This window comes from Vitis vinifera, chromosome 6, assembly GCF_030704535.1.
Source record: "Vitis vinifera cultivar Pinot Noir 40024 chromosome 6, ASM3070453v1".
NCBI classification, from domain to species: domain Eukaryota; kingdom Viridiplantae; phylum Streptophyta; class Magnoliopsida; order Vitales; family Vitaceae; genus Vitis; species Vitis vinifera.
In genome coordinates this window covers 906,513-930,120 of record NC_081810.1, presented here as the reverse complement: position 1 = coordinate 930,120, position 23,608 = coordinate 906,513, and the positions used below count along the sequence as shown (strand labels likewise).

The window sequence follows — 23,608 nt, the reverse complement described above, 5'->3', positions numbered from 1 at the left end:
CCTCACTGGAGGAATCCCAGAAGGGTTTGGCAATTTTACTGGAATGATTGAGACACCGGATTTCCCCGCATCATTTTTCCCCACATCATTCTCCATTAATTCAATAAGCTATGTAGTAGTGGTGGCCCCATCAGAAAGATACGAAGGCGAAGTCTCTCAGGAGCTTAACGACTTGATAGTGAATTGGAATAAGTCCAAGCAAGGTCTCTCTACCCACAACCTTGATATCTACACTTTATTAGACTCGTCAAACAACCAACTCTCAGGTAAAATCCCAGCCTCTCTGGGTGCTCTTAAGGCTCTGAAAACTACTCTTAACATTTCTTACTACAACTACTCAACTATGATTCCGAATTTGAAATTTATTTTTTACCATCATCAATATATATATATTAAAAAAAGTTCATAAATGCAGAAACTCAACCCAAGGAAAAAGAAAATTCAAATTAGTTAGCCATTGCTTGGATGATGAAGTCACCACCCCAAAATCAATTGCATTTTACATGCCACAACTATGAATATGTATTATATATATATAGACATATACATGCAATTCATCCTTCTTAATGTGCACCAACCCCTTTGGCACCAACCCCCTTGGCACCAACCCCCCATATTTCATACCATTATGTTGATCAAAATTTGGACGGTCTGATGTTGGGTAACATGTCATGATCGTAAATGATGAAATCAAGATCATCAAGTCATCAATTGACAAACATGAAGCTTAATGCAGTTTCCATGGAAGGCATGCAAAATGCAATCAAATTAAAGAAGCTATGCTACATTCTTTGAAGAAAAAAAAAACCGTATAAATACTTGTTGCATGGGATGGAATTACACCACCACCCACCACCACCTCTCCTCAGGCCCTTTCTGCTCCGGAGATGGCTCCAACAATGGTGGTATCAGCCACCAACTCATGGGATATCACTGACTTTGTTGTGAACCAAGGCCATGGAGTAAAGGGTCTCTCAGAAATGAAGCTTCCATCCCTTCCCAAGCAGTTCATCCAACCCCCTGAAGAGAGGATTGATGCAAGCAAAGTAGTATGTGAAAAGTGCATACCAGTGATCGATATGGCAGGTTTGGATGATCCAAAGGTGGCTGAACTGATATGTGATGCAGCTGAGAAGTGGGGGTTCTTCCAGGTTGTTAATCATGGAGTCCCCATTGGTGTACTTGAGGATGTGAAGGAGGCAACTCATCGGTTCTTTGCGTTGCCTGGAGAGGAGAAGAAGAAGTACTCGAAGGAGAATTCTAATAGTAACAGTGTGAGGTTCGGGACAAGCTTTACTCCTCAGGCAGAGAAGAGCTTGGAGTGGAAAGATTATCTTAGTCTCTTCTATGTCTCAGAGGATGAGGCTTCTGCACTGTGGCCTAGTGTATGCAAGTAATGATAATAGAAAACTATGGCCTTCATGCACACATGCAAAATGAGTAATCTAGTTTATCATCATTATCGTAAACAAAACTCAGGTTTTGAGTTTAGAAGGGCCTAACTAATTGTTTTAATTATGCCTTTTCAGGGATCAAGCACTGGAGTATATGAAGAGGTCTGAGCTAGTCATCAGGCAGCTGCTGGATGTGCTGATGAGGAGGCTAAATGTGAAGGAAATTGATGAAAAGAAAGAGTCTCTCTTGATGGGTTCAATGAGGATTAACCTTAACTACTACCCGATTTGTCCTAATCCTGAACTGACAGTGGGAGTAGGGCGACACTCTGATGTTTCAACCCTCACTGTCCTCCTCCAAGATGACATTGGTGGCCTCTATGTGAAGGGAGTTCATGATACCTGGGTTCATGTTCCACCTATAAGGGGATCGCTTGTGATCAACATTGGCGATGCCCTACAGATAATGAGCAATGGACGATACAAGAGCGTTGAGCACCGTGTCATTGCCAATGGGAGCAGCAACAGGGTGTCAGTTCCAATCTTTGTGAACCCAAGGCCAAGCGAGGTCATCGGTCCTTTGCCAGAGTTGCTTGAGGGAGGAGAGGAACCACTGTACAAGCAAGTTCTCTACTCAGATTATGTGAAGCACTTCTTCAGGAAGGCACATGATGGGAAGAACACTGTTGAATTTGCAAAGATATGACGCTTTGACTCTACTTCTCTAGTAATAATACAAATAATAAGAAGAATAAACAACCCAGCATGATGGTTGTGTGTGAGAACATGTTAAGGAAGACGAGAATCCAAGTTGTTTGTACCTGTTTCCATCTATAATCACATGTAATTTGATATGGGCATCCATGTCTAATCCAAAGTTTTATAGCAGCAAAGCCTAGAACCATTTGTGAACTGTTAGGTGAAGAGAAAGAGTTGCTGCTGCAACATTTCCAGAAATGAACTTAGCTTCAAGCTACAACCAGGAACAGAGCTTTCTTAGCTTGGCAACCACAAGTGGTGATGAGTACTGGGTGATACTGGAGGAGGTCAGTGGGGTTGGTAATACATAACATATCAAAGCTAGCAAGCATCAAATTGGGGAACTTCAGTAATCCATTTGTTTCCCTAGCCTTTCCAGGCTCTGTTCTAAGAAGTCTTTCCAAGAAAATAAGCTAGCTAAGCATACAACATTCTTACCAACCAAACAGAAAAGGCAAGCTACATCCTGCCTTCACTTCATTGATAATATAATGATGATGATAGATCATTATTATAATTATAAAAAATACATGTCTTATTAGTAACATTGACACACTGACCTTTAGGATAATCTAATCATACATCTCTCAAAAGTTCATATCACACCCACAAACAATTGATGATGTTGCTTTAAATTCTACTCCGAACTGAAAGCTCATGCTTAATTTGGTCCCTCAAAACTCGCCTCAGTATCTTGTTAGAAGCAGTTCGAGGAAACTCGGGGACAATCTTAACAAAGTTCACCTGTCAATCAGTCAATCAGTTTGCATCATACTCATCAACTCAAAATGATCATGCACTCAAACATCTAGAAATGGATGGTTTTAATCACTTATTACAGTCGAATATAGTGATACCACTCCATTTTAATTCAGAATTCAGGGATTCAATCAGTTTGATAGCAGCATGAGTTAAATAACCCCTGAGTTCAACTGCAAGGGAATATCATTCACCAAAGGGAAATCAAAGAGAGGGCATTACCTTAAACAAAGGGTTAAGGTTCCGCTGTATGGCTTTTGAGAATTTCATCTTCAGTTCATTGGGTTCACAATCATATCCTTTCTTCAGTACCACAAATACAACCAACAGTTCTGGACCACCATTTAGTGGTGCAGTACTAATTGCAGCACTTTCCAAAACACTTTCATCAGCCTTGTCACACACACGTTCAATTTCAACTGAACTTGTCTGCATATCACAAAAAAAGACAGTTTTAGGTTGTGTTTATGAACTATTTAAGTAAATACCTACATTTAAAATTAAAATTGAGGACTATGTGAACTTCAAACTCATTGCGTAAACACAGAATCCAAGGAAGTATTCTTTGTCTATTAGATTGAACAAACCACATCTTTAAATTCTTTCTTAGTTCATACTTTTCATGTCTACCTTGTGGCATATGGCAGGCTCATTGGCTATTGAGTAAGCTTGTAACTTACATCATGAGCACTTACAAAAGAGAGAAAGGACTGAGAAGAATGTGGTACCTTGATGCCCCCAAGATTCATGGTGTCATCAGCTCTGCCTTGTACAACAAAATAGCCTCCTACAGTCCTCTTAATGATGTCCCCATGTCTCCTGAGGTGCTGCCGATGTATATGTATATGAATTTGTGTAAGAACACTTGCAATATCACTTTTAATCACTAATTCAATATTTGTGTATTAGGGTTTGCTTAATAATTATATAATCACTAAAGTTTAATGAACTCTTCAGAACAAACAAAATATTCTATAGAGTTGTTCCTTGTGAATTTGTTTATTGTATAACATGGGTGGTTAGTCAACAACAAAATACAAGATGACTAACATGATATTTGGAAGAGCTGTGCTTTTGGAATTGGCAAGTTGTAGCAATGTGTACAGTTATGGTCATATCTGAATGTAAATTGTATTTTTCCAGAAATACACAAATAAGCACTGTTCAAATCAGCATACCATTCCTTTGTACATTGGCATTCCCTTGAAGTAGACCTCCTCATGGTCAGCATTTAGTAACCAATCAGTTGCTCCCATGATTAGAGGGAACAAACCCACTTCACCAACACAAGGTTGATCGTCTGGCTGTCACATAGTTGATCACATATGTTTAAATATAAACACCCTAGGATGGTATGTTTGTTTCCTCCAAAATTGTTTTCACTTCTGCAAAAAAACTAAAGCAAGTGCCGACTGATAGCCAATTACAGTACAGAGGTGATGCAACCATTTTGTCCAAAAAGTTGAAAAAGTGCAGCACCCTTCCATATAGTTATCAAACCAGCATGGAAAGTGGAACAATTTTGGAGGAGTAGAACCAATTAAACAACTGCTAGTTAATGGTCTTACATAGGGAACACCATTTTCATCAAGAATGACAAAGCCTGTTGTCATTGCAGCAGTGCTAAAAGTTCCAAAAGCTTGAGGTTGCAACACGCTTCCTTGGATGTAGCTTGAAGCAAGCTCTGTGCCTCCACAACATTCAATAATGGGTTTGTAATAAGCCCTTGAAGAAAGCCAAAGGTCGTCATCAACATTGGATGTTTCTCCAGTGGAAGCAAACGACCTGCATAGATTGATATACTTGTAACTTCATTTTTTGGAAATACTATAAAAATTGACAAAACTATTGAAGTTCAATAAGATGATTACTTTATCTTTGTCCAATCTAAGCCTTCCATGCATCCTGTATTTTTCCAAGTCTTCACTAGGCTTGGAACTGTACCCAAGACAGTTACTCCCGCATCCTGAACATACATGACAGATAGAGCAAATTAAGGTTAATTTCTTTCATTGGTGATGAAGAAGGTAGGCCTGCAAACAAGAAGTTTCATCATGTTTGAAATGAACTAGTATTAACAGTTCTGGATGAGCTATCCTTCAATCCAAAAGCTACATAGAATTGGTACCAACTTTATTTGAATATAATGACAAAAACATATTTCAGAGTTTTAAAAGAGAGAGACACACACACCCAGAGCAGGGCCAGCCAATGATTATATTAGAAAGTTTTACTTTCTCGTCAATGTCCAGAGATAAGTAAGAATCTGATTCAAATAGCATTTTGAAAGAAAGCACACCCAAGACCAACATACTTAATGAGAACATTTTTCTTAAAATAACATAGTGTAAGAATTGTACCACTCATAAGGTCATTTGGAATCAGAATGGAGAGCCAGGAATCATAATTGGAATCAAGGATCAGATTGTGTAGTTCCCATTCCAAGTTTCCAATGTTTGGATGCAAATGGACTTGAGTGGAGAAAAGAAAATGGTGCTCAGGAATTATGGACTTCACTAAAACATTTCCTGGAGTTTTAGATGCCAAGCAGTTGTGTTAAACAACCAATTTTTCTAAAAGCCTAAACTTGTAGGATTTGGGGCCACAATGTATATCATACACTCCAACACCCTCCCTCATGAGTAGCCTCTTTTTTGAGCTTACACATGGGTTTAATAAAGTTGGGGAAATAAATACGTGGTTAGATTCAAACACATGACCTCCTCTTAAATGAGGTTGTACTACCGTGTTAGACAACCAATCGTCCCAAAAGCTTAAGCTTGTATCATTCGGGCCCACAATGTATATCATGCACTCCAAATAAGCTTCGCTCCTATATGATTTCCTCTCTTGCTTTTTATATGATTTCCATAGACATGGAAACAACAATTTTCCCTCCTCTAGCAGAAACAAAATATTAGACAGTGGGTGGGGGGTTGAGGCAATTATAGGAGGAACAAGTAGGATTTCCCTTCTCGGTAATGTATTCCAAACATTGGAATCAAGAATTGAATCAGAATGGAATTCGTGGTTCCTGCCAACCAGATATGGCCTAGTCAAATAGATCAATGGGGCAACTTTTAAATAAGTGTTGAGGGATTCACCTGAACAAACTTTCCAAAGCCACGGTCAAGAGGAGATCCATGATAGAGAGCTAGAGCTGCACCAGTTAGAAATGATGCATAAAGTATAGTAGGTCCCATCACCCATCCTAGATTTGTTGGCCAGCAGAAGACATCTCCAACTTGAATATTGATCTGTGCCCATGCATCAGCAGAAGATCTAATTGGAGAAACTTGAGTCCATGGAATAGCTTTAGGATCTCCTGTTGAAAGTCAAGAGAGAGGAAATCATTTGATATTCGTAATAGGAAATACCAGAGTAGAGCAAACAAGAACTTTCATGTTTAGGTAATCTGCACCTGTGGTTCCAGATGAAAAGAGGATATTAGTCACAGCATCTATTGGTTGATAGACAGGTGAGTAGTTATTCGGTCTGTGAAAAAATGTCAAAAAAATTGTCAGTCCAGTATATAATACATATAGGAAGTCTGCAAGAAACTATTCAAATTGAGTGCTACACAAACAAAAACACAACTTCAGTCTTAGATGGGATTTATAGACACGTCCATCAATCACAAGCATACTTATTCCAGCAAAACAACTAACACCAAAGGTGTTTGCATTACCTTGGAAGATGATCAGCATGGGAAAGGAAATCTTTCCATGATAAATCTTGTTCTCTTAATTGAACATCTACATCTGTTCCAATTGCAGGGAGCACAATCACTTTATGTGGAGCAGCTTCTACAACTCGACTGAGAGGAAAAACACAAATAGCCATCATGAAAGCAGTCACACATACAAAACTTCATCCAGGTCTAATCTAGGACTATATCCACAAGAGCTTTTGAGTGCTAATTAGCACATCTACTAAGTTTTGGGGGGAAAGCAGCTTTGCTACTAAAATAAAATTTTGAAAGAAAGTTTGGTTGATTAACAAGAGTTTTTGAGGGACTTCAGGCATATTTAAAGATTCAATCAAGTTTTAGTACAATAAAACAATGAAATTTGGTGCTTACAGAAAAAGTGATTTGCCTATCGCTCTCCTTCCAGCTTTCAAAGAAAAGGAACTTCATGAAAAATGGACTTTCATTGAATAAGCTTATTCTCTTAGCCCATTTGACATGCTCTGACCAACATTCCATTTTGGATTCAAAAGAGTTTTGGGAGCTCATTTTTCCTATTGATAGGTTTAGGAAGTTGAAACGGACACTCCATTTCACTCGAAAGTTAGTATGTCTATGTCACGATCTTCAACTCTTTCATATGAGCAACTAGAAAATAAAAATAATATAACATATATATGACTTCATGACCATACTATAGATACTTGTTAGTAGCTAAAGTCTAGTATCTTCTGAGTTATACAACTCATATAAATGTGCAGAAAACAAAATCCCATATAGACCGGAAGACCCACAGAGTAACACTTTGCGTCATATATGTTCTCAAAAGCTAGCATCTGGTAAAGAAATCACTCTAAAGGTGTATGTGGGGTAAGGCTCTTTCGTGAGAAATGGAGGGAAAAAGTTGACATCTAGCAGAAGCTGAAAGAGAGAGAGAGAGAGAGATCTTTTACCTGTACAAAGGAAATTTTCGACCCCCTCTTACAATGAAGTCCTGAGTGCAGAAAAAGATTGGAATCATTTACAAAATAAAAGTAGATATATGCAAGTAAAACATCAGAAAACTAGAGCAAAAATTGAAGACTCCATCCACTAAAGTAGAAAATGGAGCATGAAAACAATATTGAGCAACAAAATTTGTAACTTTACTACTATTAACCAAATCCGCTAGCAAAAATCTTGAAGAACAGAACTTTTACAGGTGTGAAAAGTTTAGGCAACTTCCATGACTTATTTCTCTCTGTTTCAACTAAGAAACCTGCTGTTCAAGTGAGAAATGGCACCTGGGCATTGGAACCAGCCTGCTCAAGGGCTTTTATGTATGTAAATAAAAATAAGAAAGAAAGTGTACAATGGTCATGATGACAGCTTATTGACAATGAATATATTTAAGATTTGACGGTACACAGAAAGACACAATTGATAGGTAATATGTCCTCACATTTGATCATTTTAAGTCATTTATGGGGTTGAAACATAAATTACAAAATTACTAGCAGATATACTCAATTCTCAGGCAATTTCCACAAAAGATACTAATATACAATATTAAAGAAATCATGTCTTCATTAAGAAAACGCATGATGAGGGAGGAAAAATAAACATTTGTGAACAAGTTGGTTGCGTTTCTGGTGATCTTTCATTACTAATTGATGCATATGATGGTGCCTATAGAAGTAAAAGTTTACCTGAGTGAAGATACCCTTTGCTTTTGAAACGTGCAAACGAGTTGCAATTTCCTTGGCTGCAAAGCTGTCGGCTATTGATACAACAACAAATCCTGCTAGAACAATTGCCAAGTATATGATAACTGCATGGACTGTCATCGGCATGTCAATCGCAATTGCATCGCCCTTTGAGAAAGTAGCATCCAACACATTTGCCACCATCCTGTGAACCATCTTGTTAGCACATAAGTAAAAAAGAAAGACAAACAACAATATGCCAGAGTACATGCTTAGTGAATGTGGCACTTAAATATGGTGTATTCATCCTGACAGGGTTCAAATAATGTAAATGGAAACAGAGGGAGATCCTAAAAACCATACATTACTTGTTCTCGGAGTTCTTTTAATGTCAACCGATTAACAGGAGAATCATCATTGCCTTCATCTCTCCATACAACAGCCAAACTGTTATCATGCTTTCTCGGGTAACTTACAGGTAGCAAACAACATTCAGCAATATTCAAAACCGCACCAGGAAGCCATGTTCCCCCATGCTTTGATTTGTCAGTTGTATCTAGGATGCACCTTGGGGCTCTATGGAACAAAACTGAAAGCTCTTTTAGAACCATCGACCAGTAGACCTGAAAATCATTTACAAACATTAAACTCGAATGAAAAAACAATTCTCTGCAAAATGTATGCATAAATATCAGGACAAACCTCAAGATTTTGAACAGAGAACTTCTGAAAGAGGCTGTAACTTGTTATAGGATCCTTGTATGATAACCCTAGTAGCCGTGGACCATAGGTTTCCATCAATCTACCCAAGTTCGTATGCATAGACTCATATCTGACAAAAAAAGAAACCTGGGACCAGTTGGAAACCAAAGACCAATAACTAATAGCAATGCAGACCATTAGATTAGTACTGATTCAAGCAGAAAAAACTACTTTAAAGCTTACATGCATACATTAATCACATAATTAACATAATGTGGCTTCATTGTACAATGAATTATATTCATGGAAAAACATATAGTAGAAGCATTTCCGGGATGAGATTGGTTAAGTTCAATTTGTAATTGAAAAATGCACATCAATTTAACGGGGATCTTAGACACCAACTCTGTTGAGTTGATTAACAAAACCTCACAAACAAGTAGAAGTTGCATTTCTAAAGCTCTCCTCAAAATCTTACTTCACTTGAATGCATGCAGAAACTAAATCATGAAAGAAAGACACATTCACAATCCAAATTTAGGGCGTTCATCCACTGACCAATAAACATAGATATGCTAATAGGTCCAGAATGCATCCATGTGAAGAGAAAGAGACGAAAACAACAGTTCCAAGTTGTCTATCTTAGCCAAAAATCTTGAAAGTTCTCTTCCCACACAGAATAATTGATATGGACTGAAAATGATTGAAATTAACCACAAAGTGGATTGGTGAGGCCACATTTCTAGCCCAGTAACAGTACCTGCACACCCCCCAGAGAAAACAATAGCCACCGACACAAATACACAAATACACAAAACCACAAGCACCTCCACTGCAAACAAATACTGGAAGACAAGCAGATAGGGAGGGAGCAGCAAAACATTACAACCCACCATCAATAACCCACACCCCACATGATTTTTCCATGTCATCACATGACCCACCCAAGTGGGCCCATGATGACGAGGCAAAATCATGAAACACATATGGGCACAAACTACCTTCAATGCAAAAACAGATACTAACACATCCAAGGAGGCAGAGAGGGGGTTTGTAAAGCATCACAAAATGGCAACCAACATGATCTTTCCACGTCAGCAGATGACCCACCACATGCTGACATAGAAGGATAAGGTGTGATGAGGGTGTAGGGTGTTAGGGTGCGGGGGAAGATTATTACAGAGAAGGGAACCAGTAGAGAGGAGGGCCTCTGATGGACTCATCCCATTCAGCATAGACCGAGTGGAAGACCAGCCGGTGCAACCCATGTGGGTGCGATGGGCTCAGCACCCTCCGAGCCACCACCTCGCGCCACACCTCACTTGGGTCCGACCCTCTGGCTCCGCCCACTGCTGCCTTCAAAATTCTCTCAAATTCTTGAGCTTCTTCCATGGATAATCCCGCCTTCACCAGCTCCCCCACTCCCACTTCAGCTACCCTCATCCCCATCTCCAGACCACCCCCTTCTCTTTCTAAGATCGATGAAAGTGGCAGACTTTCTCTCTCTAGGATCTCCCTCTTCCCTTTGCTTGCCATGGTGAGAGTTTGATATTTAGAGGAGCAGGTGAGAGCGGGGAAGGTGGGCGCCTGATCATCACGTGCGCATTGTGAATCAAAGGGATACGAAATGACTAAAATGCCCACAGAAGCACCTTGGGGTCATTTATCTGGTCATTTTGGTACAACTGTTGAGCTAGAATTTGCGGAAAAGTAGGTGCCACTGACTTTTTAAGGTTTAAAAAAGGTACAAACAATTAAGCATCAAAATCAGGGAACGGATCCAGGCCACTGACCTAAACTTTTCCATTCATAAACCCAAAAATTATCATTAATATAATTATGCCTAATCTCAATTTTTTATATATTTAAAAATATTTTATTTATAAAATTAAAAATGTTAATATAATAAATAAAATATATGTTGGTTAGAAATCTCTTATTTCTTTCTTGCTTATTAACAATTGCATTTTGTCATACGATAATGGTATTTATTTATTAGTTGATAAAAGGTTCATTTTAGTTGTATTAATTAATATTAATAAGTTATTTTTAATTTAATAAAAAATATTTAATTTTTTAATTTTTTAATTCAACAAAAAATACCGTCCAAGACTATTAAAACATACTATTATTATTGTATTATCTTCTTTAATTTTAATATTTTGTATTAGATAATTTGATACTATGGGACAATTTTAAATTTACCTTCTAAATTTTATTATTTAGGGAAATAAAATGGTATTGATAAAAATATAACTTTAATTTATTTTCTCATTTTACAATATGGTTGATATTTAAGGTTAAAAATATGAAAAATAGAAAACAAATATACCAATGAAAAAATAAATTCGGATACAAAATCATGCTAATGGACGTACCAAATTTAAGTCATGACCCATCAATCTTATCTTAACTAGGTCTTTGTTTAGTCGTGTTGAATAAAAAATTATGATTTAAACGGAATAATTTTAATATTTTGAAATTTTCTTTAAATAAAATCATGACGGTTCTCCCAAAATAATTCGTTCGGACTTGGAAAAGAGCTTTTAACTTCCTACAAATTGATTAGAAAAGAAAGCTCGTCTCCTCTCAAGAGTTATATGATCCTTTTGATCAAATGGCTCAAGATTTTGACACGCCTACTCACCATTCCCCTCAATCTCAGCCCCTTCACACCGTGTTTTCCTTGTTTCACCACCGAACTCGGCTGCTGCTTCTCTTCTTCCTCTGCAAAGTGGCTGCCCGGTGAGTTGCTGCATTTCTTCTTCATTCTTCCATTGCTCTGAACCATCATCTTTGCTGCTTCTGCTTCACCATCCATCAGTTGCATCAAGCTCGGGGCGGCCAGTCTCCGAGCTCAGATTCAGATTGTATCTTCTGGGTTGGGGCTGCATTGGCTTTCTGGTTCTCTTTGAGAGGCTGAGATCAACCCTGCTACCCATTGTCTTCCACTGGGCTAGTTCACAGAAGAATGGAGCTTGTACTGATACAAATGAGATTGTTTAGAAAGGAAAGCATGGTGTATGGTAAGTAGAGTTTGCTTAGTGATGAATTAAGAGTGAAGCTTAAAGGCTGAAGGCCTCATACAAGGTAGGGTATCTCTTTCCAGCTTCTCTTACAACTCAAAAACTAGACAATATTCCCAGAAGCAGATGAATGAGTGCTGCTTGAGAAGGAGAAAGCTACAACCATCAAACCATCCAACAAGGCTGTGAAGACAAACCAGACAGTCATTCAGGTGCTGTGTGGGGAGGGCGTGCAGAGGAATATTGAATAGTGAAGAAAAATCATAAATCACAGAGAGAATTCACTCTCGTCTAATCGCTATGAGTCTCATGGGCCCTCATAGCTTTAAAACACACATTACCAGTTAAGAGAAACTCGTTACATATATAGCATCAAGACATTCACCTTCTAATCAATGTGAACACGCTCAGATCAAAGATTGACTCTAATATATAATTTATCATGATTTGCTCCCTCTAGCATAAATATTGTTTGTTGTTGGTCTAATAAATCCTCACAACTTTAAAAAAATGTCTACTAAAAAAAATGTCAATTAAATATATAGTAGTAAAAATTTCATCCCCTAATCAATGTGGGATATCACAAAACCATAAACAAGGTTGGTAAATTATTGTAGAATACCAAAATAAGTTTAAATCCGAAGCAAATGTTGATGAACCATAGTACAAAACCCTAAACATGAGGCAAAAGAAAATTGAATGGTGAAAATTAGTACGGTTTATTATCAAATCCAAGTTCTTATAGTTGGAAGGACTAATCTTAGTGATGAAACTTTCTTATGAACCAAACAGAAAAGGCAAGCTACATCCTGCCTTCACCTCATTGATAATAATATTATGATGATAGGTCATTATTATGATTGTAAGAAATACATGTCTTATTAGTAACATTGACACAATGACCTTTGGGATAATCCAATCACACATCTCTCAAAAGTTATCACACCCACAACAATTGATGATGTCGCTTTAAATTCGACTCCAAACTGAAAGCTCGTGCTTAATTTGGTCCCTCAAAACTCGCCTCAGTATCTTGTTAGAAGCAGTTCGAGGAAACTCGGGCACAATCTTAACAAAGCTCACCTGTCAATCAGTCAAACAGTTTGCATCATACACTCATCAACTCAAAATGAACATGTACTCAAACATTTCCTAGAACTGGATGGTTTTAATCACTTATCACAATCTTTTATAGTGATTCCAATCCATTTTAATCATCAATTCAGGGATCCAATCAGTTTGATAGCAGCATGATGTCCAATAATCCCTCAAGTTCAACTATAAGGGAATATGATTCACCAAAGGAATTCAAAGAGAGGGCATTACCTTAAACAGAGGGTTAAGGTTCCTCTGTATGGCTTTTGAGAATTTCATCTTCAGTTCATCGGGTTCACAATTGTATCCTTTCTTCAGAACCACAAATACAACTAACATTTCTGGACCGCCATTTAGTGGTGCAGTGCTAATTGCAGCACTCTCCAAAATACTTTCATCAGCCTTGTCACACACACGTTCAATTTCAACTGAACTTGTCTGCATATCACAAAAGGACACAGTTTTAGGTAGAGTTGAAGTATTTTAATCATAGGCCAACATTTAAAAGAATTGAGAATCAGGTGAGCTTAAAATTCAATGTGTGAACACACAAAATCCAAGCAAGTATTCTTTTTTTATCAGATTGACTGAACCATATCATTAAATGTTTTCTTAGTTCATACTTTTCCTGTCTACCAGAGGCTTATTGTCTATTGAGTGAGCTTGTAACTTGCATCATGAACACTTCTAAAACAGAGAAAGGACTAAGAAGAATGTGGTACCTTGATGCCTCCAAGATTCATGGTGTCATCAGCTCTGCCTTGTACAACAAAATAACCTCCTACGGTTCTCTTAATGATGTCCCCATGTTTCCTGAGGTGCTGCCAATATATATACATATATGTATATGAAGTTAAGTAAGAACACTTGCAATATCACTCTAAATTACTAATCCATTATTTGTGTATAAGGGTTTGCTTGATGATAATATAATCACTCAAGTTTGATGAACAATTCAGAACAAACAAAATATCATACACAGAGTTGTTCCTTGTGAATTTGTTTATTGTATAACATGGGTGGTCAGCCAGCAACAAAACACAAGGCGACTAACACAACATTTGGAAGAACCGTGTTTATGGAGTTGGCAAGTTGTAGCAATGTGTACATTCATGATCATATCTAAATGTGAATTGTATTTTTCCAGAAATATCACAAATAAGCACTATTCCAATCAGCGTACCATTCCTTTGTAAATTGGCATTCCCTTGAAGTAGACCTCCTCATGGTCAGCATTTAGTAACCGATCAGTTGCTCCCATGATTAGAGGGAACAAACCCACTTCACCAACACAAGGTTGATCGTCTGGCTGTCACATAGTTGATCACATATGTTTAAATATAAACACCCTAGGATGGTATGTTTGTTTCCTCCAAAATGGTTTTCACTTCTGCAAAAAAACTAAAGCAAGTGCTGATCTATAGCCAATTACAGTACAGTGGTGATGCAGCCATTTTGTCCAAAAAGTTGAAAAAGTGCAGCACCCTTCCATATAGTTATCAAACCAGCATAGAAAGTGGAACAATTTTGGAGGAGTAGAACCAAGTAAACAACTGCTAGTACATGGTCTTACATAGGGAACACCATTTTCATCTAGAATGACAAAGCCTGTTGTCATCGCAGTGCTGCTAAATGCTCCAAAAGCTTGCGGTTGAAACATGCTTCCTTGGATGTAGCTTGAAGCAAGCTCTGTGCCTCCACAACATTCAATAATGGGTTTGTAATGAGCCCTTGAAGAAAGCCAAAGGTCATCATCAACGTTGGATGTTTCTCCGGTGGAAGCAAATGACCTGCATAGATTGATATTCTTTTAACTTCATTTCTTGGACATAATATAAAAATTGACAGAATTATTGAAGTTCAATAAGATGATTACTTTATCTTTGTCCAATCTAAGCCTTCCATACATCCCGTATTCTTCCAAGTCTTCACTAGGCTTGGAACTGTACCCAAGATAGTTACTCCCGCATCCTGAACATGCATAACAGATAAAGCAAATTAAGGTTGGTTACTTTTATTGGTGATGGAGAAGGTAGGCCTGCAAACAGGAAGTTTCATCATGTTTGAAATGAACTAGTACTAATGGTTCTGGCTGAGCTATCCTTCAAGCCAAAAGATATAAGGATGAGCTATCCTTCAATCCAAAAGCAACATAGAATTGATACCAACATTATTTGAATATATTATGACAAATACATATTTCAGAGTTTTAAAAGGGAGAGAGAGACACCCACACATACACACAAGCACACCAATGCCAGCCAATGATTATATAAGAAAGTTTTTCCTTTCTCATCAAAGCCCAGAGATAAGTAAGAACCAGATTCAAGTGGCACTTCGAAAGAAAGCACACCTAAAACCAACATACTTAATGAGAACATTTGTCTTAAAATAACATAGTCAAAAAATTGTACCCCTCATAAGGCCATGTCGATGTTTGGAAGCAGAATGGAGGACCAGGAATCATAATAGGAATCAAGGGATCAGATAATATGGTTCCCATTAAAAATTTCCAATGTATGGATACAAAATTAAGTGAAAATTGGAATTGGAGAAATTTCCAGGAAAAAAGGAGAAAAAAAAAAAACTCTGGAGTTATGGACTAACACTGAAACATTTCCTAGAGTTGTGGATGTCAAGCAGTTATGTTAGACAACCAATTTTCCCAAAGGCTGAAGCCTTATAGGATTTGGGCCCACAATGCATATCATATACTCCAACACCTTACCTCATGAGTAGCCTCTGTTTTGGGCTTAAACATGGGTTTAATAAAGTGGGGAAATAAACATGCGGTGAGATTCAAACACCTTACCTCCCATCAAACGACATTGATACCATGTTAGATAACCAATTGTCCTAAAAGCTCAAGTTTATAGGATTTTGGCCCATGAGCCCATGATGTATATCCTACACTCCAACAAGTCGCACACCTATTGAGTGGAAAGCTTGAACATGGGATCTCTTCTCTTGCTTTTTATATGATTTCCATAGACATGGAAACAAGAATTCTTCCTGCTCTAGCAGAAACAAATATTAGTCAATGGGTGGGGGATCGAGGCAATTATAGGAGGAACAAGTAGGATTTCCCTTCTCGATAATGTATCCAAACATTGGAATCAAGAATTGAATTAGAATGGAATTCGTGGTTCCTGCCAACCAGATATGGCCTAGTCAAATAGATCAATGGGGCATCTTTTAAATAAGTGTTGAGGGATTCACCTGAACAAACTTTCCAAAGCCACGGTCAAGAGGAGATCCATGATAGAGAGCTAGAGCTGCACCAGTTAGAAAGGATGCATAAATTATAAAAGGTCCCATCATCCATCCTAAATTTGTGGGCCAACAAAGGACATCTCCAACTTGAATATTGGACTGTGCCCATGCATCAGCAGCAGATCGAATTGGAGAAACTTGAGTCCATGGAATAGCTTTAGGATCTCCTGTTGAGAGGAAATCATTTTATATTCATAGAAGGAAATACCAGAGCAGAGCAAACAACAATTTTTGTGGTTAGGTAATCTCTACCCGTGGTTCCTGATGAAAAGAGGATATTAGTCACAGCATCTATTGGTTGATAGACCGGTGAGTAGTAATTTGGTCTGTGAAAAATGTCAAAAAATTTGTCAGCCTAGCATATAATACATAATAGGAAGTCTGCAAGAAACTACTCAAATTGAGTGCTACACGCACAAAAACACAACTTCAGTATGACGTGTGGTTTATAGACATGTCCATCAATCACAAAAATACTTATTCCAGCTAAGTGAACTAACACCAAAGGTGTTTACATTACCTTGGAAGATGATCAGCACGGGAAAGGAAATCTTTCCATGATAAATCTTGTTCTCTTAATTGAACATTTACATCTTTTCCTATTGCAGGGAGCAGAATCACTTTATGTGGAGCAGCTTCTACAACTCGACTGTGAGGAAAAACACAAATAGCCATCATGATAGCAGCAGTCACGAATACAAAACTACGTCCAGGTCTAATCTAGTACTAGATCCAAAAGAGCTTTTGAGTGGTAATTAGCACATCTACTAAGTTTTGGGGGGAAAGCAACTTTGCCACTTAAATAAAATTTTGAAGGAAAGTTTGGTTGATTAACCAAAGTTGTTGAGGGACTTCAGGGATAATTAAAGATTCAATCAAGTTTTAGTACAAGAAAACACTGAAATTTGGTGCTTACAACAAAATTGATTTGCCTACCACTCTCCTTCCCGCTTTCAAAGAAAAGGAACTTCCAGAAAAAGGGACCTAGGTTGAATAAGCTTATTCTCTAAGCCCAGTTGACATGTTCTAACCACCAATCCATTTTGGATTCATAAGAGTTTTGGGAGCTAATTTTTCCTATTGACTGGTTTAGGAAGTTCAAACGGACACTCTGTTTCATTAGAAAGTCAGTATGTCCATGTCAAGATCTTCAACTCTTTTATGAGCAACTAGAAAAAAAAATTAATATAACATATATATGACTTCATTACTATACTATAGATACTTGTTAGTAGCAAAATCTAGTATCTTCTAAGTTATATGACTCATATAAACAAGTGTGAGGAAAATAAAACCCTATATAGACCAGAAGACCTACAGATTGACACTTAATTGCCCCAAATATGTTCCCAAAAGCTAGCATCTGTAAAGAGATCACTAAAAAAAGGGAAAAAAGAGTGATCTTTTACCTGTACAAAGGAAATTTTCGACCTCTTCTTACAATGAAGTCCTGAATGCAGAATAAGATTTACAAAATAAAACATCAGAAAACTAGAGCAAAAATTGAAGACTCCATGTACTAAAATAGATAATGGAGCAAGAAATTTTTTTTTTTAACTTTACTATTATTAACCAAACCTTCTAGCAGAAATCTTGAAGAACAGAGGTTTTACAGGTGTGAAAAGTTTAGGCAACTTCCATGATCATTTCTCTCTGTTTCATCTAAGAAAGCCTGCTGTTCAAGTGCTAAATGGCCCCTGCGCATTGGCACCAGCCTGCTCTAGGGTTCTTATGTATGCAAACAAAAATAAGAAAAGAAGTGTTCCATGGTCACAATGATCGCTTATTTGACAGTGAATATATTTAAGATTTGACAGTATGCAGAAAGACACAATTGATAGATAATATATCCCCACATTTGATTATTTTAAGTCATTTATGGGGTTGAAACATACATTAAAAAATCACCAGCAGATATACTCCATTCTTAGGCAATTTCTACCAAAGATACTAATATACAATATCATATAAACCATATCTTCATTAAGAAAATGCATCATGAGAGAGGAAAAATAAACATGTGGGAACAAGTTGGTTGCTTTTCTGGTGATCCTTCTCAACTATTTGATGCATAAGATGGTGCCTCTAGAAGTAGAAATTTTACCTGAGTGAAGATACCCTTTGCTTTTGAAACACGCAAACGAGTTGTGATTTCCTTGGCTGCAAAGCTGTCGGCTATTGATACAACAACAAATCCTGCTAGAACAATTGCCAAATATATAATAACTGCATAGACTGTCATCGGCATGTCAATTGCAATAGCATCACCCTTTGTGAAAGTAGCATCTAGTGCATTTGCCACCAACCTGTGAACCATGTTGTTAGGACATAAGCAAAAGAGAAATAACAAAGACACTATGCCAGAGTACATGCTTAATGAATGTGGTGGAAACAGAGGTATATCATAAAAATCATACATTACTTGTTCTCGGAGTTCTTTTAATGTCATCTGATTAACAGGAGAATCATCATTGCCTTTATCTCTCCATACAACAGCCAAACTGTTATCATGCTTTTTCTCGGGTAACTTACAGGTAGCAAACAGCATTCAGCAATATTCAAAACCGCACCAGGAAGCCATGTTCCCCCATGCTTTGATTTGTCAGTTGTATCTAGAATGCACCTTGGGGCTCTATGGAACAAAACTGAAAGCTCTTTTAGAACCATCGACCAGTAGACCTGAAAATCATTCACAAACATTAAACTCAAACAAAAAAACAATTCTCTGCAAAATGTATGCATAAAAAATCAGGACAAACCTCAGGATTTTGAACAGAGAACTTCTGAAAGAGACTGTGACTTGTTATAGGATCTTTGTATGATAACCCTAGTAGCCGTGGACCATAGGTTTCCATCAATCTACCCAAGTTTGTATGCTTAGACTCATATCTAACAAAAAAAGAAACCTGGGATCAGTTGGAAACCAAATACCAATAACTTATAGCAATGAAGACCACTCAATTAGTACTAATTCAAGCAGAACAACTACTTTAAAGCTCACATGCATACATGAACCACAGAACTAGCATAATGTGGCCTCATTGTATAATGGATTACATTCATGGAAAAACATACAGTACAAGCATTTCTTGGATGAGATTGGTTAAGTTCAATTTGCAATTGAAAAAAGCACATTGATTCAACAGGATCTTAGACACCAACTATGCTGAGTTGCTTAGCAAAACCCCCCACAAACAAGTGGAGGTTGCATCTAACACACATTCAAGCCAGCTCTTCAAGCTCTCCTCAAAATCAAATTTCACTTGTATGCATGTAGAAACTAAATCAGGAAAGAAAGACAAATTCAAAATCCAAATTTAGGATATTGATCCACTGACCAATAAACTTAGAAATGCTAATAGGTCCAAAATGTATACATTTGAAGAAAAACAGATAAAAACAACAGTTCCAAGTTGTCTATCTTAGCCAAAAATCTTGAAAGTTCTCGTCCCACCCAAAGTAACTGATTTGGACTGAAAATGATTGAAACGCTTCAAATTAAACTCTAGTAACTATGAAATAAATTAATCACAAAGTGGGTTGGTAAGGCCACCATTCTAGACCAGTAACAGTAACTGCACACCCCCAAGACAAAACAATAGCCACAAACACTAGTACGCAAAACCACAAGCACCTCCACTGCAAACAAATAACAGCACACAAGCAGATGGACAAAATCACAACCCACAACCCACATGATGTTGCCACGCCATCACATGACCCCACCCAAGTGGGCACATGATGATGTGGCAAAATCACAGAAAAAAAACACACATGGGCCCAAGCCACCTTCAATGCAAAAACAGGTACAAGTACATGCAAGAAGCCAGAGGGGGTCTGCAAAGCATCACAAAATGGCAACCAACATGATCTTGCCACGTCATCAGATGACCCACCACATGCTGACCTGGTAGGATCAGGTGTGATGGGAGTGTAGGGTGTTAGGGTGAGGGTGAATATTATTACAGAGAAGGGAACCAGTAGAGAGGAGGGCCTCTGGTGGACTCATCCCATTCAGCATAGACCGAGTGGAATACCAGCTGGTGCAACCCATGTGGGTGCGAAGGGCTCAGCACCCTCCGAGCCACCACCTCGCACCACACCTCACTTGGGTCCGACCCTCTGGCTCCGCCCACTGCTGCCTTCAAAATTCTCTTAAATTCTTGAGCTTCTTCCATGGATAACCCCGCCTTCACCAGCTCCCCAACCCCCACTTCAGCTACCCTCATCCCCATCTCCAAACATCCCTCCCCCTGCCTGCAATGATGGGAGTTTGGTACTTGGAGGACGCGAAGGTGTCCGGTGGAGAAAGTAGTCAAATGACCATCACGTGCGTATTCTGGAACAGGGATCTGAAATGACTAAAATGCCCACAGGCGAACGTGGACCAATTTTTTCTCTGGGCATTTTGGTACATCTGTTCAGCCGGAATTTCCGGACAAGTAGGTCCCACTATAATTGTTTAACATTTTCACAACCATCATCATCATCCCCAATTCAATTTATTTTATATTTAAAAATATTTTGTTCATAAGATTAAAAATATCTATATATTAAATAAAATAATTTATGAATTGGACCAATTCTTTTTATATGTTGTTGGTTTGAGAACTCTTGTCACTTGCTTATGACTACTAGAATATACTATTATTATTGTATTTTAAAAAAAAACTAATATTGTAGTAGGTAATTTGAGATTATGGGGTAGTTTTAAAACTTCCTTCTAAATTTTATTATTCTTGGAAATAAAAATAGATATTGATAAGAGAGAACAAACTTAGCCCCATGAAAATAATGCTCACAACAAAAATATAAATTTAATTTGGTTTTTTATTATTAATTTGAAATTTCTTCTCTTTTTTTTTTTTTTTACAATATGATTGATATTTAAGGCTAAAAAGACGAAAATAGAAAATAAATATACCAATCAAAAAATAAATTCAGACGTACCAAGTTTTGTTGCACAACCCATCAATCTTATTATAACTAATCCTCCGTTTACTTGTGTTGAATTAAAAATATGATTTAAGTTGAAAATGCATAATTTTTAATTAATTAATTTTAATTTAATTTAATTTAATTTAATAATTTTCATAATACAACCAAATATAAAAAAAAATGATTTATCTTAACATTTTCTTTTTTTTCTTAATACTTTTCAAACACCAAATATAACCTTAATATTTTAAAATTTTCTTTAAATAAAAACCTTGTATTGGACTCGAAACTTTGAAAATTCAAAGCTGGGGATGGTTCTCCCAAAATACACAAGGAGCCTTTAACTACCTACAAATTGATTAGAGATGAAAGAAAGCTCGTCTCCTCTGCAGATTCATGATCTCTTATGACCCCTTGATCGAATAATACTAGTTATGTTCTTTACGATCAATCTTCGATCAAACGGCTCAGGATTTTAACACACCTACCCACCATCCCACTCAATCTCAACCCCTTCACACCCATTTTTCCCTGTTTCACCACCAAACTCAGCTGCTTCTTCTCTTCTTCCTCTGCAAAGCGGCTGCCCAGTGAGTTGCTGCATTTCTTCTTCACTCTTCCATTGCTCTGAACCACCATCTGTGCTGCTTCTGCATCACCATCCATCAGTTGCCTCAAGCTCGGGCGACCGGTCTCCGAGCTCAGATTCAGATTGTATCTTCTGGGTTGGGGTTGAATTGGCTTTCTGGTTCTCTTTGAGAGGCTGAGATCAACCCTGCTTCCCATTGTCTTCCACTGGGCTAGTTCTCAGAAGAATGGAGCTTGTACTGATATAAATGAGATTGTTTAGAAAGGAAAGCATGGTGTGTGGTAAGTAGAGTTTGCTTAGTGATGAATTAAGAGTGAAGCTTAAAGGCGAAAGGCCTCAAACAAGGTGGGGTGTCTCTTTCCAGCTTATCTAACAACTCAAAAACTAGACCCTTCTCCCAGAAGCATATGACTCAGTACTGCTTGTTAGGAGCAAGCTACAACCATCAAACCATCCAACTAAGGCTATGAAAACAAACCAGACACTCTCATTGTCAGGTGCCTGTGTGGAGAGTGTGCAGAGCAATGTTGAATGATAACCATAAACCATAAATCAGAAAGAGAATTCATGGTGAAGCCTAATGAACCTGTAACAACCCACTACCTCTCGTCTAATGAACATTGTCCACTCTTAAGTTCTATGGAGCCTCACGGTCTGTTTTAACCACCCAATTAAGAGAAATTTACTATATATATAGTATCAAAAGGTTCTTCCCATAAGTAAGTTGGAATATTATGATTATCCTTCATTTCACCCCATGCAAAGGATTGTAAGGTCAAATAAACAGATGCCCGCTATAAGACTAGACAAAGTCCCACAACGGGGTGAAGGATTGGCTCTGAGTCTAATGGACCCTCACACTTTTAAAACACATCTACCTAGATAAAAATTTAAAAAAAAAATAAATCACTTCATATATAATAAGGAACTTTTGTCCTTAATCGATGTAAGATATCTCAAAACCATAAACGAGACTGGTAAATTATTGTTAAAATACCAAAATAAGTTCAAATCCAAAATAAATGATGATGAACAATAATACAAAACCCTAAACATGGGATAAAAGACAACTGAATAGTGAAAGTTAGCAGGTTTATTATCCATCCAAGGCCTTGTAGTTGGAATGACTTAACTTCATGCCAACACCGATAAGACAAAGAATCAGCTCATTGTTAATCAGCCTAATCAATTTCATGGGTTGACTAATTTTTCAATTTCCAAACAGGACATGAAATGTTTGGTTGATAGCTAACATGTTTGCCTTCATTTCTTCTTAATCTGCCTAACTGTGGGGTTAGGTAAGATCAAGTCTTCTTCTGTTTTGATAGGTTGGTAAGCTTTGAATCTTAGAGTGGTCATCTGAAAACAACAAGACTTGGACTGCAATTATATAGAACTCAAGTTCCACAATTCCTCAAATCAACCTTTCTAGTTCCTACATAATACAAGGAAATTGGATCAACAATAAGAAGAAACTCCAGGAAAGAATAACTACTACAAATATCCAGGGAAAAAAAAATTATACTGACATTAAAGTGAAGTCCCTCTTTTAACCAAGAAATAGACCCCCATCATGCTTGTGTGGCCAAGAGAGAAGCCACATCTCTTGAGCCTTTCACATAGGATTCTAATTTTTCCACCATGATCTGCGTGGGAGAATTCTTTTTTCTTGTGCTTTCTCATCCATTTCTGTTCTCACT

At 37.6% G+C, this 23,608-nt stretch overlaps 3 protein-coding genes across 4 annotated transcripts; 1 reads left to right on the top strand and 2 right to left on the bottom strand.

Annotated features, from left to right (window-relative positions):
- The first annotated feature begins 847 nt into the window (after nucleotides 1–847).
- LOC100251923 (feruloyl CoA ortho-hydroxylase F6H1-3) lies at nucleotides 848–2,301 on the top strand. Its single transcript, XM_002285662.5, has 2 exons — nucleotides 848–1,393; nucleotides 1,530–2,301. Exons 1-2 carry the CDS (start codon nucleotides 888–890, stop codon nucleotides 2,098–2,100), a joined length of 1,077 nt encoding a protein of 358 aa, XP_002285698.1. The 5' UTR covers nucleotides 848–887; the 3' UTR covers nucleotides 2,101–2,301.
- Nucleotides 2,302–2,587: 286 nt separating this feature from the next.
- LOC100246794 (probable CoA ligase CCL12) lies at nucleotides 2,588–10,589 on the bottom strand. Of its 2 annotated transcripts, none has more exons than XM_002285665.4 (14): nucleotides 10,168–10,589; nucleotides 8,988–9,117; nucleotides 8,649–8,908; nucleotides 8,289–8,490; nucleotides 7,554–7,594; nucleotides 6,601–6,729; nucleotides 6,334–6,407; nucleotides 6,017–6,237; nucleotides 4,784–4,878; nucleotides 4,481–4,697; nucleotides 4,091–4,216; nucleotides 3,641–3,739; nucleotides 3,135–3,341; nucleotides 2,588–2,897 (listed from the first exon to the last, which is right to left on the bottom strand). In XM_002285665.4, the coding sequence occupies exons 1-14, from the start codon at nucleotides 10,521–10,523 to the stop codon at nucleotides 2,784–2,786; spliced, it is 2,271 nt and encodes a 756-aa protein (XP_002285701.2). In that variant the 5' UTR covers nucleotides 10,524–10,589; the 3' UTR covers nucleotides 2,588–2,783. The 2 variants fall into 2 exon arrangements, with proteins under 2 accessions (XP_002285701.2, XP_010651363.1); XM_010653061.3 differs by lacking the exon at nucleotides 10,168–10,589 and adding an exon at nucleotides 9,748–10,156.
- A 2,124-nt stretch (nucleotides 10,590–12,713) lies between these two features.
- LOC100241673 (probable CoA ligase CCL12) lies at nucleotides 12,714–20,631 on the bottom strand. The gene is given in 15 exon segments (XM_059737323.1): nucleotides 12,714–13,096; nucleotides 13,340–13,546; nucleotides 13,831–13,929; nucleotides 14,292–14,417; nucleotides 14,682–14,898; nucleotides 14,985–15,079; nucleotides 16,328–16,548; nucleotides 16,634–16,707; nucleotides 16,902–17,030; nucleotides 17,791–17,831; nucleotides 18,486–18,687; nucleotides 18,799–18,899; nucleotides 18,902–19,060; nucleotides 19,141–19,270; nucleotides 20,348–20,631. Coding segments are annotated over 15 exon segments (2,184 nt in total). The 5' UTR covers nucleotides 20,617–20,631; the 3' UTR covers nucleotides 12,714–12,982.
- Nucleotides 20,632–23,608: the final 2,977 nt, after the last annotated feature.